The following is a 15,942-nucleotide window of genomic DNA, read 5'->3' on the forward strand; positions in this document are numbered from 1 at the left end:
ATTCTTAATGAACTGCTATCAGGACATGAACTCATTACTTATTACTCATTTTTCTTATTCAAAGATGCTGTCAGCATCAGTGAAGGCATAAAAACGCTTCCATTTACTTTTCTAGGTATACGATATTACTTTTGTTTAATATTTTATTTTGTATTTTTTTATGACAAATTTATTTCCATTTCCATTTTCCTTTGTATTTGCCAATTCTATAAATATAAGGGATGGCATGCAACTGTCCGTTAGTTGATCATACGCTGTTGTCGATAAGGCTTCGACATTTCAATTCGGCACTTCTCCTTGCAAAGAGATTAAATAACAAAAAAATAATAATAAAGAAAGCTTTACTCTCGTTAACACATGTATACTGGCCGCTAAAGTTTTAATTTTGTAAATTTTTTAACTGGTCATTGACATGGCTACACTACAAGTAAGTTGACGTGCCGGGTAAACAATGGAAAGTTTGGTGATATGTTTTTGTGTTATTGAAAATGTTTTTTTTTAATGAATTAAAAATAAAAATGCCGTATGAATAAATTGATACGGTATACAAGTGGTTGAATAGTGATTATTGATTGTGAAGAATTTTGTCATAACTTATAGGTAAACGGAGGGACTTCCCTTATAAAGGGTGATTTTTTTGAGGTTAGGATTTTCATGCATTAGTATTTGACAGATCACATGGGATTTCAGACATGGTGTCAAAGAGAAAGATGCTCAGTATGCTTTGACATTTCATCATGAATAGACTTACTAACGAGCAACGCTTGCAAATCATTGAATTTTATTACCAAAATCAGTGTTCGGTTCGAAATGTGTTCAAATTTTGACAAATTTTGTTCAGCGATGAGGCTCATTTCTGGTTGAATGGCTACGTAAATAAGCAAAATTGCCGCATTTGGAGTGAAGAGCAACCAGAAGCCGCTCAAGAACTGCCCATGCATCCCGAAAAATGCACTGTTTGGTGTGGTTTGTACGCTGGTGGAATCATTGGACCGTATTTTTTCAAAGATGCTGTTGGACGCAACGTTACGGTGAATGAACACATTTCGAACCGAACACTGATTTTGGTAATAAAATTCAATGATTTGCAAGCGTTGCTCGTTAGTAAGTCTATTCATGATGAAATGTCAAAGCATACTGAGCATCTTTCTCTTTGACACCATGTCTGAAATCCCACGTGATCTGTCAAATACTAATGCATGAAAATCCTAACCTCAAAAAAATCACCCTTTACCTTCAGTATGACTAAGAGTGTTATGCGATATAAATAACTTTCAATTAAAAGATAAGGGAAGCTATTTAGGTGGATAGCATTTGATTTTAGACACTCTGTGTGCAAAGTGGTTCCGCTATGTAATAACAAGTAAAAGCGGGCTAAGTTCGGCCGAGCCGAAATTTGGGAACCCACCACCATGGATTCTGCTAAATATGTATACAAAATAAATTAAGTGGGCATCATTTTATTCTACATACCAAACTTCTGTCAAACCAGCACAATCAAAATAATTAAAGATTCTAGCAACCGAACAAAGATGATCGAGAGACCGGTTTACAAGGGAGCTATATCAGGTTATAGACTGATTTTGACCGTATTTGGGACATTTGTTGGAAGTCATAACAGAACACCGCATGCAAAATCGGACAAAAATTGCGACTTGTAAGATCTCAAGAAATCAAATCGGGAGATCGGTTTATATGGGAGCTATATCAGGCTATAGACCGATTTGGCCAAATTTCAGCCAAATCGGACACAAATTGAGGCTTGTAAGGGCTCAAAAATCAAATCGGGAGATCGGTTTATATGGAAGCCATATCAGGTTATGGACCAATTGGGACTTTACTAAGCACAGTTGTAAGAAGTCGTAACGGAACATCGCATACCAAATTTTAGCCAAATCGGACAAAAATTGCAGCTTGTATGGGCTCAAGAAGTCAAATCAGAAGATCGGTTTATATGGAAGCTATATCAGGCTATAGACCGATTCGGACAATAATAGGCATATACGTTGGACGTCCTAACAAAACACTGCGTGCCAAATTATAGCCAAATCGGACAAAAGTTGCAGGTTGTATGGGCTCAAGAAGTCAAATCAGAAGATCGGTTTATATGGAAGCTATATCAGGCTATAGACCGATTCGGACAATAATAGGCATATACGTTGGAGGTCCTAACAAAACACTGCGTGCCAAGTTATAGCCAAATCGGACAAAAGTTGCAGCTTGTATGGGCTCAATAAGTCAAATCAGAAGATCGGTTTATATGGAAGCTATATCAGGCTATAGACCGATTCGGACAATAATTGGCATAGATGTTGGAAGTCCGAACAAAACACTACGTGCCAAATTTCAGCCAAATCGGATGAAAATTGAGGCTCCTAGGGGCTTAAGAAGTTAAATCGGGAGATCGGCTTATATGGGAGCTATATCAGGTTATAAACCGATTTGGACCGTATCAGACGCAGTCGTTGGAAGTCGTAGCAGAACACTACGTGCAAAATTTCAGCCAATTTGGATGAAAATTGAGGCTTCTAGGGGGTTAAGAAATCAAATCCGGAGATCGGTGTATATGGGAGCTATATCTAAATCTGAACCGATATGGCCCATTTACAACTCCTAACGACCTACATAAACACTTGTTATCTATGCAAAATTTCAAGCTGTTAGCTCTACGCGTTCGATCGCTTACACAAATATTCCGAGGTGTTACAAATGGAATGACTAGATTAGTATAACCCCATCTATGGTGGTTGGTATAAAAAGGAAGGGTAAGACGCAGTTACTAGAAAAAAGCGTCCATTAATGCCTTTTTTTCGTTTGGCGCTAGGTGGTACCTTTTGGGGTGACCTAAAAAGCACCAAATCTATTGCGAAAATCACTAAGTTGGCATCACTGTGTAGCAGTATGGTGTACACTGACAAGTGTTCTTACGGGGTTGTACCTCATGTTCATGTGGACATGTCTGATAATTTTGCTCCCTAACCTCTTCTTATATCGTTCCACTTCATCTCTTTATCTCGCCTATTTGTGTGATCTTTGTACTCACACCTTTTCTTTGCTTTCTCACCTAGACTTCTTTTTATACCATCAACCATTAGAGCTGGCAAAATATCGATAGAACTATCGATATTTTATTTTTGGTCTGAATATCGATTGATAATTTTCCGATTAATACTATCGGCAAAGTTAAATTTTTTGCAAAATTGAAAAAAAAATTAGCGACTTGGCACTGAAAGAGAGTCCTATAATATACATTACGCCCATAGAGGGCGCAATTTTGATCCAATAGGGCTAACATTTTGTACAACGATTTTTTCGGTCTGTGTATTCATATTGATACTTTCGTTTGAAATATAGGTGATGTGTAATTAACGATAGTATCGATACTATCGATATTTATTATTAGAAATATCGAAAATATCGAATGTAGTGATTATCGACAGTTTGCCAGCTCCATCCACCATTAGATGGGGGTATACTAATTTGTCATTCCGTTTGTAATACCTCGAAATATTCGTCTGAGACCCCATAAAGTATATATTGTATATTCTTGATCGTCGTTCGTCTGCCTGTCTGTCCATCCGTCGGTCTGTCGAAAGTACACTTACTTTCGAAGGAGTAAAGCTAGGTGCTTGAAATTTTGCACAAATACATTTTATTATTGTAGTTCGGTCCATAACCAGATATATCTGCCATATAAACCGATCTTGGGTCTTGACTTCTTGAGCTTGTTGAGGGCAGAATTCTTATCCGATTTGGCTTAAATTTGGCACATATTTTTTTGGTATAATATTCAACAACTGTGTCAAGTATGGTCTAAGTAAGTCTTTGTTATACCCACCACCACCGTTTGCAATACATCGAAATATCAATTTCCGACCCTACAAAGTATATATATTTCGGATCGTCGTCAAATTCTAAGACGATTTAACGATGTTCGTGTGTCTGTCCGTCCGGGTGTTGTAATCACTCTAGAGTCTTCAAAAATTGAGATATTGGGCTGAAATTTGGCACAGATACGTCTTTTTGATGCACACTGGTTAAGTTCTTGAACGGGCCAAATCGGGCCATATTTGGATATAGCTGCTATATACACCGATTTTTTAATAAAAAGTCTAATGCCCATAAAAACTTTATTTTTCATCCGATTGGCCAGAAATTTGAAACAGTGAGTAGTTTAAAGCTTCGATGATTAAAGACGATTAAAGTTCGATGAAATTTGCAACAGTGAGTTATTTTAAACCACCCGACAAATGAACCAAATATGGTACGGACTATATTTAGATATAGCTGCCATATAGACCGATCTCCAGATAAAAGGTCTGAAGCCTTTATTTTTATACCCTTCACCATAAGATGGGGGGTATACTAATTTCGTCATTCTGTTTGTAACTACTCGAAATATTCGTCTGAGACCCCATAAAGTATATATATTCTTGATCGTCGCGACATTTTATGTCGATCTAGCCATGTCCGTCCGTCTGTCCGTCCGTCCGTCCGTCTGTCTGTCGAAAGCACGCTAACTTCCGAAGGAGTAAAGCTAGCCGCTTGAAATTGCACAAATACTTCTTATTAGTATAGGTCGGTTGGTATTGTAAATGGGCCATATCGGTCCATGTTTTGATATAGCTGCCATATAAACCGATCTTGGGTCTTGACTTCTTGAGCCTCTAGAGTGCGCAATTTTTATCCGATTGGAATGAAATTTTGCACGACGTGTTTTGTTATAATATCCAACAACTTTGCCAAGTATGGTTTAAATCGGTCCATAACCTGATATAGCTGTCATATAAACCGATCTTGGGTCTTGACTTCTTGAGCCTCTAGAGTGCGCAATTCTTATCCGATTGGAATGAAATTTTGCACGACGTGTTTTGTTATGATATCCAACAACTTTACCAAGTATGGTTCAAATCGGTCTATAACCTGATATAGCTGCCATATAAACCGATCTTAGGTCTTGACTTCTTGAGCCTCTAGAATACGCAATTCTTATCCGATTGAAATGAAATTTTGCACGACGTGTTTTGTTATGATATCCAACAACTGTGCTAAGTATGTTTCAAATCGGTCAATAACCTGATATAGCTGCCATATAAACCGATCTGGGATCTTGACTTCTTGGGCCTCTAGGGGTCGCAATTATTATCCAATTTGCCTGAAATTATGTACTACGAATGCTCTCATGACCATCAACATACGTGTTTATTATGATCTGAATCGGTCTATAGGCCGATACAGCTCCCATATAAATCGATCTCTCTATTTTACTTCTTGAGCCCCCAAAGGGCGCAATTCTTATTCGAATTGGCTGACATTTTACACAGGTCTCCAACATGTAATAATATAATACTAGCAGAGCAAATCTTTTCTTATATCCTTTTTTGCCTATGAAGAGATGCCGGGAGAAGAACTCGGCAAATGCCATCCATGGTGGAGGGTATGTAAGATTCGGCCCGGCCGAACTTAGCACGCTTTTACTTGTTTAACCTATTTCGCTGAAATTTGAAATAATGAGTAGCTTTAAGCCACCCAACATAGGACCCAAATATGGTTCAGATCGGATTACATTTAGATATAGCTGTCATATGGACCGATCTTGGGTTAGACCTCTTGAGCTTCTAGGGGGCACAATTCTTATTCGATATGGCTAAAACTTTGGTATGGTATGACATTCAACAACTGTGCCAAGTATGGTCTAAGTCAGTCTTTGTCTTGATATAGCTGCTATATAAACCAATCTTGGAACTTGACTTCTTGAGCTTCTAGAGGGCGCAATTCTAATCCGATTTGGCTGAAATACGTTACATAAGATTCCGACTGGCCTAACTTAGCACGCATTTACTTGATTTCTCGATGACATTTGAGATTAAATGTCATTGCACCCCATCCTAAAAACCCTCCAAACCGATGTGTAGATCGATTGGGAAAATCTGGGTCTCAAGTGAAAGGTATTAGCAGTAGTCTACGCATGTAATATTCAACTTTGATGCAAAGTGTCTTTGGGAACGTTTCATCCCAAAAAGCACTCAATTGGCAACTGGGCCAATGTTGGACTCAGAGGTCTTAGGAAACAAAGTACCACACTGTTAATATATAGGGTCATGAGTTTGGGGGCTACCTGACCACCATACAGAGATACAGGCCGACTTGGACATTATGTGTCTGACATGAAAGGTTTTTGAAAGTAGGGTACGAATCAGGAATCAAAATTCGATGACAAGTGTCTGAGAGCCGCTAAATATTGGGTTGCCCAAAAAGTAATTGCGGATTTTTCATATAGTCGGACATCTCGATCAAATAGGACAATATCGAACTCAACTACAAGGGCTTTAAGAGTATGAATTCTACATCGAAATATGACTTCTGCGGGACGACTACAGCTTCAAAAAAACCTCCTCAAGCCAAACGAAAAAGGACTAGAATATAAAATTCTTAGTAAAAAAGTTTCACTTTTCACAAGGCAACACTTGTATTGTCAGTTCATAAAACTTTAATTCGCTGAACTTGACTCTTATACTTGAATATTTGTTAATAGATTTTTGTTATTTTTGTGTTTTTAAGATGACTGGTGGGATTACGCCCGTTTCTGATTTAAAGAAAGTAGAAGATGACTTGAAGGTGTCATTGTCCAAATTGGCGGCAGGTGATGACGGTCCACATTATACGTAAGTAGCTGATTTTCAAGCACTGATTCTCAGGCAAATTAAAATTACGGTTTTTAAATTCTTGGTATGGCCGGATCTCATAACAAGTGTTAGAAGTTATTTGAAATTTTTGTTGCAAAAATTAATTTTCTTGTCCATTTATTCCACAGGTTGGGTAAAATCTATTCTGCCACCGTACAAATTGTCCAAGGAACCAAAACAAAAATTGTTGCCGATCTCATTGATAGGAATGGAAAAACCAAAAAATGTGGAGTTACTATTTGGTCTCGTCCATGGTTGCCCAATGGCATTCAGGTTACATTCGATTGTGATGGTGAACCACAAGTAGTTAGAACTCATGATCCCTGAGGAGTTAATATAAAAAGTAAAGATTTTAATGCATTGTGTATAATAGTTTGAATAAATGTAATTTTTTTATAAATAAATCTTAAGCATGTAAAACAAACGCAGTAAGCTCGTTCGAGCTGAATGCCATCACCATGACACGAGGTGGCCTATTATCAAAAGTCCACATCTTTTTAAATGTGTGAACATAATTTTGATTCAAATGACGAAGATGTGTCGAAGTAATCCAAACTTCAGAATCAATTAACATTTGCTCGATATGGCCACCTTTTGCGTTTACTATTGTCATAAGTCGGTAAAAAAAAGAGTTACAAGCGGAACGAATGTAATTTACCGGTATTTTGGCTCATTCCCGTACAATTTCTCCTTCCGCGCCATCCATACTGGCAGTATTTTTTTTGTATTTACCTTGCTCTCTAAAATGGCCCAAATAAAATGAGTAAAAATGTGTTATGTTCGGCGGTGCCGAACTTTGAATACCCACCACCATGGATAAATTAACCATTCTCTTTTATGACAACTCCACTTCCATATCCATTGTGATATGCAAATCAGGGCTGGTTGTTGTTGTATCAGTGTGTTGTACACTGAGACGGCAGCCCTTGATGATGAAGGATTCCATCGGGCCAATCCGATACGTATAACCGGCTGCCATGGGATTGAATCGGGGCTGGTCTGGATCATATTTGATTGAGGTCCCGAGGCCGCTTGTTCAAGTCACAGTTTCAGCGAAATCGGGCAACATATCCGCTTTTTATGGGCTTAAGACTCATTATCGGAAGACCCGTCTGTATGGCAGCTACATCGTAATATAGTCCGATCTGTACCATATTTGTCGACAGGCTTAGAACAACTGACCATTTCCAATTTCAGACAAATCGGGCAATAATTGCGGTATTTACGTGCTTACGACCCTAAATCGGCAGATCGGTCTATATGACAGCTATATCTGAAGATATTCCTATCTGAACCATATTTGGGTTCCATGTTGGGAGGCTTATAAAAACTTTTCATTTCAAATTTCCTTAAAATCGGGTGATAATTGGTGCTTTTATGGGCTTAATACCCTAAATCGGCAGATCGGTCTATATGACAGCTATATCTGAATATATTCCGATGTGAACCATATTTGGGTTGGATGTTGGGGGGCTTATAACAACTTTTAGTTTCAAATTTCAGGTAAATCGGGTTATAATTGGTGATTTTATGGGCCTAATGCCCTTATTCGGCAGATCGGTCTATATGACAGCTATATCTGAATATATTCCTATCTGAACCATATTTGGATTGGATGTTGGGAGGCTTATAAAAACTCTCCATTTCAAATTTCTGCTAAATCGGGTAATACTTGGTGCGTTTATGGGCTTAAAACCCTAAATCGGGAGATCGGTCTATATGACAGCCATATCTAGATATAGTCCTATCTGAACCATGTTTATGTTGGATGTCGGGAGGCTTATAAGAGCTCACCTTATAAAATTTCAGCGAAATCGGGTAATAATTGGTGCTTTTAAGGGCTTAAAACCCTAAATCGGCAGATCGGTCAATATGGACGCTATATCTAAATATATTTCGATCTGAACCATATTTAGGTTGGATGTCGGGAGGCTTCTCTCATGACCTTCAACATACTTGTCAAATATGGTCGGAATCGATCATTAGCTTGATACAGCTCCCATATAAACCGATCTCCTGATTTTACTTCTGGAGCCCCTAAAGGGCGCAATTCTTGGGATTGTAAATTGATTATATCGGTCCATGTTTTGATATAACTGCCATATGAACCGAACTTGGGTCTTGACTCCTTGAGCCTCTAGAGGACGCAATTCTTATCCGATTTGGCTGAAATTTTGCACTTTGTGTTTTTGTATCACGCCCAACAATTGTGCTAAGTATGGTTTAAATCGGTACATAACCCGATATAGCTGCAATATAAGCCGATCTCTCGATTAGACTTCTCGAGCTTCTATAAGGCGCAGTTATTATTCTTACTTTACTTTAATTGGCTATGACAGAATATTTGTTCCACTAGCCGAACGTAGAATAGCCATCCAAGCGCCTCGATCTTCTGCGCTCATTGTAAAATCTCTGACACCAAGTTTCGAGGTGTCTCCCACTACTCGATCTTTCCATCGGGCTTTTGGTCTTCCCGGTTTGCGTGTACACCGTGTTTGCCCTCAAAAGACTTCTTTGCTGGAGCTTCTTCATCCATTCTGACAACATGACCTAGCCAACGCAGCCGTTGTATTTTGATGCGTGCAACTATGCTATCGTCGTCATACAGCTCGTCGTTCATACGTCGCCTATATTCTCCATTAACGCAAACCGGTCTATATATTTTACGAAGAATTTTTCTCTCAAATACTCCAAGCACTGCCTCATCTGCTTTCACAAGATCCCATGCTTCAGAACCATATAACAGCAAATTTTGCACAAATACTTCTTATAGGTGAAGGTCGGTTGGGATTGTAAATGGATAATATTGGTCCATGTTTCGATATAGCTGCCTTATAAACGGATCTTGGATCTTGACTTCTTGAGCCACTACAGTGCTCAATTTTTATCTTATTTGGCTGAAATTTGGTATGAGGTGTTTTTTTTAATGATTTTCAACAACTGTGTTAAGTATGGTTGAAATCGGTCCATAACCTGATATAACTGTCATATAAACCGATTTGGGGTATTGACTTCTTGAGCCTCTAGATGGCGCAAATCCTATCCGATTTGGTTGAAATTTTGCATGAGGTGTTTTTTTATGATGTTCAACAACTGTGTTACGTATGGTTGAAATCGGCCCATAACCTGATATAACTGTCATATAAACCGACTTGGGGTCTTGACTTATTGAGCCTCTAGATGGCGCAATTCTAATTCGATTTGGCTGAAATTTTTATCGACGTGTTTCGTTATGACTTTGAACAACTGTGCAAAGTATGGTTGAAATCGCTTCATAACCTGATATAGCTGTCATATAAACCGATCTGGGATCTTGACTTCTTGAGCCTCTAGATGGCGCAATTCCTATCCGATTTCGCTAAAATTTTTATCGACGTGTTTCGTTATGACTTTGAACAACTGTGCAAAGTATGGTTGAAATCGCTTCATAACCTGATATAGCTGTCATATAAACCGATCTGGGATCTTGACTTCTTGGCTGGAATCTTATACAACGGCTTCTTCTATGACCTTCAACATGCGTGGCAAATATGGTCTGAATCGGTCTTCAGCCTGATACAACTCCCCTATAAACCCATCTCCCTATTTTACTTCGTGAGCCCCTAAAAGGCCCAATTCTTATTCGATGTGGCTGAAATTTTACACATAGACTTCTACTGTGGTCTACAACACTCAATACAATTGGCATAGCAATTCTTTTCTTTTATCCTTTGTTTGTCTAAAAAGAGATACCGGAAAATATATCGACAAATGCGATCCATCGTGAAGCGTATATAAGATTCGTCCCGGCCGAACTTAGCACGCTTTTACTTGTTTTAATTATAAATTCATCAATATCATCATGAGGTAATAATAAATTAAATCACAATTGGAACATGAGCAGAAATTATAGCTGAATTTTGTCGCATAAACAGACATGTTTTGAATTCTGATAAAACAAAAGTCATACGTTTTTGAACGCAACGTACAAATGAAGAATTATTTCACACAAGAAGTGGAGACAGTCTTTTATATGAATCACGGAGATGTGCAGTTGCAAAGTAGTCTACAGTGGGATCTGCATATACAAAACATCAAATCTAAAGTAGCACCTGCAATTGGAATTTTATATAAATGCAAAAACGAGTCTGATGTAGAAACCAATTACTTGATCTACAACTCATTGATTCAGAGTCACTTGAATTACATGTCAGTAGTATATGGTTATCCCGGGATAACTATGACCACCACACAGGCTGGAACTTTGAACTCCGACTTGTGTGGTGTCCATCGTTATCACGGGAAGCTTAGCTGAAATCTACCGGGCGCGGCCACAGGTTGCGGATGTTGGGAAGCTCCGTTTTTATGCGGAGTAGCTGCAAATGTGGCAGCGGGTAGTTAGCGATTTTCGAGAGGTGAGTCTCGGTGAGGAGTCAGGTGGCACTGGCTCTCAATTAAAAACTGAGTGCCAATAATACTCGAGGTGACAAGACGAGTTATTGGCGCCTTCAAATAACCAATGGCCAACATCAGCGTATGTTCCCAGTTTAGGGGCGGCTGGAGGCGGGCGTCGGATCTTGAAGCAAGCGGCTCGCCATAACGAGGGATACATGTGCAAACCCACAAAACCCATGCGGTTGGGGCACAGGACCAGTAACCCACTTTGAGAACCATTATGAGAAACAAAGGAATAGTAACAAGTAAGAGCGTGCTAAGTTCGGCTGGGCCGAATCTTATATACCCTCCACCATGGATTGCATTTGTCGAGTTCTTTGCGCGGTATCTCTTTTTAGACAAACAAAGGAAAAAAGAAAACAATTGCTATGTTATTGTAACAATAACAAGTTATTGGTAATTTCGGACCATAATTGAATAGTGGAGACCATAGTAGAAGTCATTGTGTAAAATTTCAACCAAATGTAGTAAGAATTACGCCCTTTAGGGACTCAAGAAGTATAATAGGGAGATCGGTTTATATGGGAGCTGTATCATGCTATAGATCGATTCAGACCATATTGGACACGTATGTTGAAGGTCATGAGAGAAGCCGGTGTATAAAATTTCTGCCAAATCGGATGAGAATTGCGCCCCTTAAGGGGGTCAAGAAGTCAAGATCCCAGATCGGTTTATATGACAGTAATACCAGGTTATGAACCGATTTGAATCATACTGAGCACAGATGTTAGAAGTGATACCAAAACACTGCGCGCAAAATTACAGCCTAATCGGATAAGAATTTCGCCCTCTAAAAGCTGAAGAAGTCAAGACCCAAGATCGGCTTATATGGCAGCTATATTACGTTATGAACCGATTTTAACCAGGTCGTTGGAAGTGATACCAAAACACCACGCGTAAAATTTCAGTCAAATCGGACGAGAATTGCGCCCTCTAGAGGCTCAAAAAATCAAGACCCAAGATCGGTTTATATGCCAGCTATATCAGGTTATGTACCGATTTGCGCCATACTTGGCATTGTTGTTGGAAGTTATAACAAAAGACCTCATGCTAAATTTCAGCCAAATCGGATGAGAATTGCGCCCTCTAGGTGCTTAGGAAGTCCAGATCCAAGTCGGTTTATATGACAGCTATACCAGGTTATAAAACGGATTTGAATCATGCTGAGCACAGGTATTAGAATTGATACCAAAACACTACGAAGAAGTGATACAGCCAAATCGGATATGAATTGCGCCCCCTAAAAGTTAAAGAAGTCAAGACCCAAGATCGGTTTATATGGCAGCTATATCAAAACATGAACCGATTTAGCCCATTTACAATCCCGACCGACCTACACTAATAAAAAGTATTTGTGCAAAATTTCAAGCGGCTAGCTTTCCTCCTTCGAAAGTTAGCGTGCTTTCGACAAACAGACGGGCGGACATGGCTAGATCGGTTTAAAATGTCTTGACGATCAATAATAAATATACTCTATGGGGTCTTAGACGCCTATTTCGAGGTGTTACAAACAGAATGACGAATTTAGTATACCCCCATCCTATGGTGGAGGCTATAAAAACAGATCCCCCAATGGTGACGGCCCACGCAAACGAAATAGGACCAAGATTTGCTAATCTGCACCTGGAAGTCCGCTCTTTCTATAGAAAAGGTGCAGTATACGCGCTGGCGGATGTATTAGAGAAGTACAAAGAACGTAACGCCTTACAGGTAACACCAAATGGTGACGAGCTATACTATAGCTGCCATAACACGAGGCATGACTTTGTGGTTAGTAGGTGACTGAAACACCTTGTCTTCAGCTTCACTCCGGTGGATGAGAGGATAGCCACCATCCGCATAAAAGCCAAATTCTTCAACATCAGCCCTATTTGTGCCCATACCCCCATGGAAGATAAGGACATGCAGACCATGGATATTTGCTATGAGCGCCTAGAGAGAGAATATGACCGCTGCCCCGTCCATGATATTAAAATCGCTCTGGAAGATTTTAATGTGAAGATAGGGAAGGAAGACATCTTTGGTCCAACAGTCGGAAAGTTTCAGCCAAATCGGGCGAAAATTGAGGCCTCTAAGAGCTCAACAAGTCAAAACTGGGGATCGATTTATATGGGGATATTACCAAATCGGAACCGATATGACCCATTTGCAATCACCAACGACTAACATCGATTTGAATTATCTGTGCAACATTTCAAACGGGTATCTTTATTCGTTCGCACGCTATCGTGATTTCGAAAGACGGACGTACGGACATAACGAAATCGAATCAGCAAATGATCCTAAGCCGATCGATATACTTATCAATGGATCTAGCTTTCTCCTAAGGTATAATGCCCTGTGCTGTAGGGTGAAAAAGCAACCTAAAGAGACAAATGTACTACATTTCATTCATTTAACCATTTTCTGAGAAGTTGTCATGGGATAAATAGTGTCATTTTTATTGGCTGACAAATTGCTGTCTTTTAGGCCTTCTGTAATGCAAGATGCTAGAAGTAGAGTGTGCATGCGTATGAGCTCTCTTGTAAGGTCAACTTTCATTAGTTTTTAAGAGAAGGGCAACTGTATTCCGCCGCTGGGTAGTCTATTTAGTAGGTCATACAATCGTTGTGTAGTGTGTGTGACCATAAGTTAAGTAGGTCGTTCCCATTTCAGATGTTGTCGAAAAGTGCATTCATTCTTAGGAAACACACACAAATCGATTGGATTGGTTGTAAAGTAGAAATAAAATTCAACACAAACTTTGTGGTAGAGATGTATTGGCATATAAATAGCACTTTAAAGTAGTATTGTTGTATGCTATGTGATGTTATATGGTCTATATTTGTGATTATTTATGAGGTATCAAACAAATAGATGTGAGTGAGAAATTGAGACAGTCTATAGTGCAGAATAAAATCTAATAAATCGTGTAGGATTAAAATACACAAAATTAGGAACAGAAACAGTATTCAGTGTATTTAGAGATTAGCTGATGTACCCCATTGGAAAATAGATTTTTTCTCCAATCCAGAAATATAAAAGTCACCCTATGCACGTATAATGAATGTTAGAAAAAAAAAATAATATAGGGTGATTTTTTTGAGGTTAGGATTTTCATGCATTAGTATTTGACAGATCACGTGGGATTTCAGACATGGTGTCAAAGAGAAAGATGCTCAGTATGCTTTGACATTTCATCATGAATAGACTTACTAACGAGCAACGCTTGCAAATCATTGAATTTTATTACCAAAATCAGTGTTCGGTTCGAAATGTGTTCAAATTTTGACAAATTTTGTTCAGCGATGAGGCTCATTTCTGGTTGAATGGCTACGTAAATAAGCAAAATTGCCGCATTTGGAGTGAAGAGCAACCAGAAGCCGTTCAAGAACTGCCCATGCATCCCGAAAAATGCACTGTTTGGTGTGGTTTGTACGCTGGTGGAATCATTGGACCGTATTTTTTCAAAGATGCTGTTGGACGCAACGTTACGGTGAATGAACACATTTCGAACCGAACACTGATTTTGGTAATAAAATTCAATGATTTGCAAGCGTTGCTCGTTAGTAAGTCTATTTATGATGAAATGTCAAAGCATACTGAGCATCTTTCTCTTTGACACCATGTCTGAAATCCCACGTGATCTGTCAAATACTAATGCATGAAAATCCTAACCTCAAAAAAATCACGCTTTATATATATAACATTATTAATTTTTTATAAGTTTTATATGAAAAAGGCCTAAAAAACTATTGTTGTGTAGATTGTCTCTCGTCCAACATATTATCTGTGCAGGTGAAGCATCGATGCATAAGTGATGAATGCTCTGCTCAAATTGGATTGTTAGGCAATGGGCCTTTGTTTTTCGCTGCTGTCCGCTCTCAGAACGGCATAGGCGACATGACGGTCTGTTCGTTCTAGACGCAAACGACGGTGCGGCTCCTTCTGCCGGTCTTGATAATATCTTACAAATAAAAAGGCATTATGTTCGGCCGGGTCGAACTTTGGATAGCCACCACCTGGGGTATATATGTAAGCCACCTTTCGTCATAATCCGGTGAAAAATGCCTAATTTATGCCCACATAGCAGATTTATATAAATATGGTCCGATTTGGGGCAAATTCGACACGGATATTGACTGGTCCAATAAGTACAAGTCACATTGTTCAATTTTGTACAACAAAATATTGGTCTTTTTGGTAGCCATATCCAAATAGGGACCGATCTGAACCATATACAACACGGATGTCGAAAAGCCTAACATAAGTTACTGTGTCAAATTTGAGTGAAATCGGATTATTAATGTGCCTTTTTTGGGGTCAATATTTTAAATCGAGAGATCGGTCTATATGGCAGCTATATCCAAATCTGAACCGATTTGGGCCAAATGGAAGAGCGCTGTCGAAGGGCCTAACATAACTCACTGTTCCAAATTTCAGCAAAATCGGATAATAAATGCGCCTTTTATGGACCCACGACTTTAAATCGGCGGATCGGTCTATATGACAGCTATATCCAAATCTGAACCGATCTGGGCCAAATTGAAGAAGGATGTCGAAGGGCCTAACACAACTCACTGTCCCAAATTTCAGCAAAATCGGATAAGAAATGTGGCTTTTATGGGTCTAAGACCCTATATCGGCCGATCGGTCCATATGGGGGCTATATCAAGATATAGTTCGATATAGCCTATCTTCGAACTTAATCTGCTTATGGACAAAAAAAGAATCTGTGCAAAGTTTCAGCTCAATATCTCCATTTTTAAAGACTGTAGCGTGATTTCAACAGACAGGCGGACGGACATGGCTGGATCGTCTTAGGTTTTTACGCTGATCAAGA

The 15,942-nt window shown here is 39.1% G+C and overlaps 1 protein-coding gene across 1 annotated transcript; it reads left to right on the plus strand.

Moving 5' to 3' along the window:
- The first annotated feature begins 294 nt into the window (after positions 1-294).
- LOC106092470 (sarcocystatin-A-like) lies at positions 295-7,110 on the plus strand. Its single transcript, XM_013259343.2, has 3 exons — positions 295-427; positions 6,562-6,665; positions 6,815-7,110. The coding sequence occupies exons 1-3, from the start codon at positions 413-415 to the stop codon at positions 7,011-7,013; spliced, it is 318 nt and encodes a 105-aa protein (XP_013114797.1). The 5' UTR covers positions 295-412; the 3' UTR covers positions 7,014-7,110.
- The last annotated feature ends 8,832 nt before the right edge of the window (positions 7,111-15,942 follow it).

Source organism: Stomoxys calcitrans, chromosome 2 (genome assembly GCF_963082655.1).
Source record: "Stomoxys calcitrans chromosome 2, idStoCalc2.1, whole genome shotgun sequence".
NCBI lineage: Eukaryota > Metazoa > Arthropoda > Insecta > Diptera > Muscidae > Stomoxys > Stomoxys calcitrans.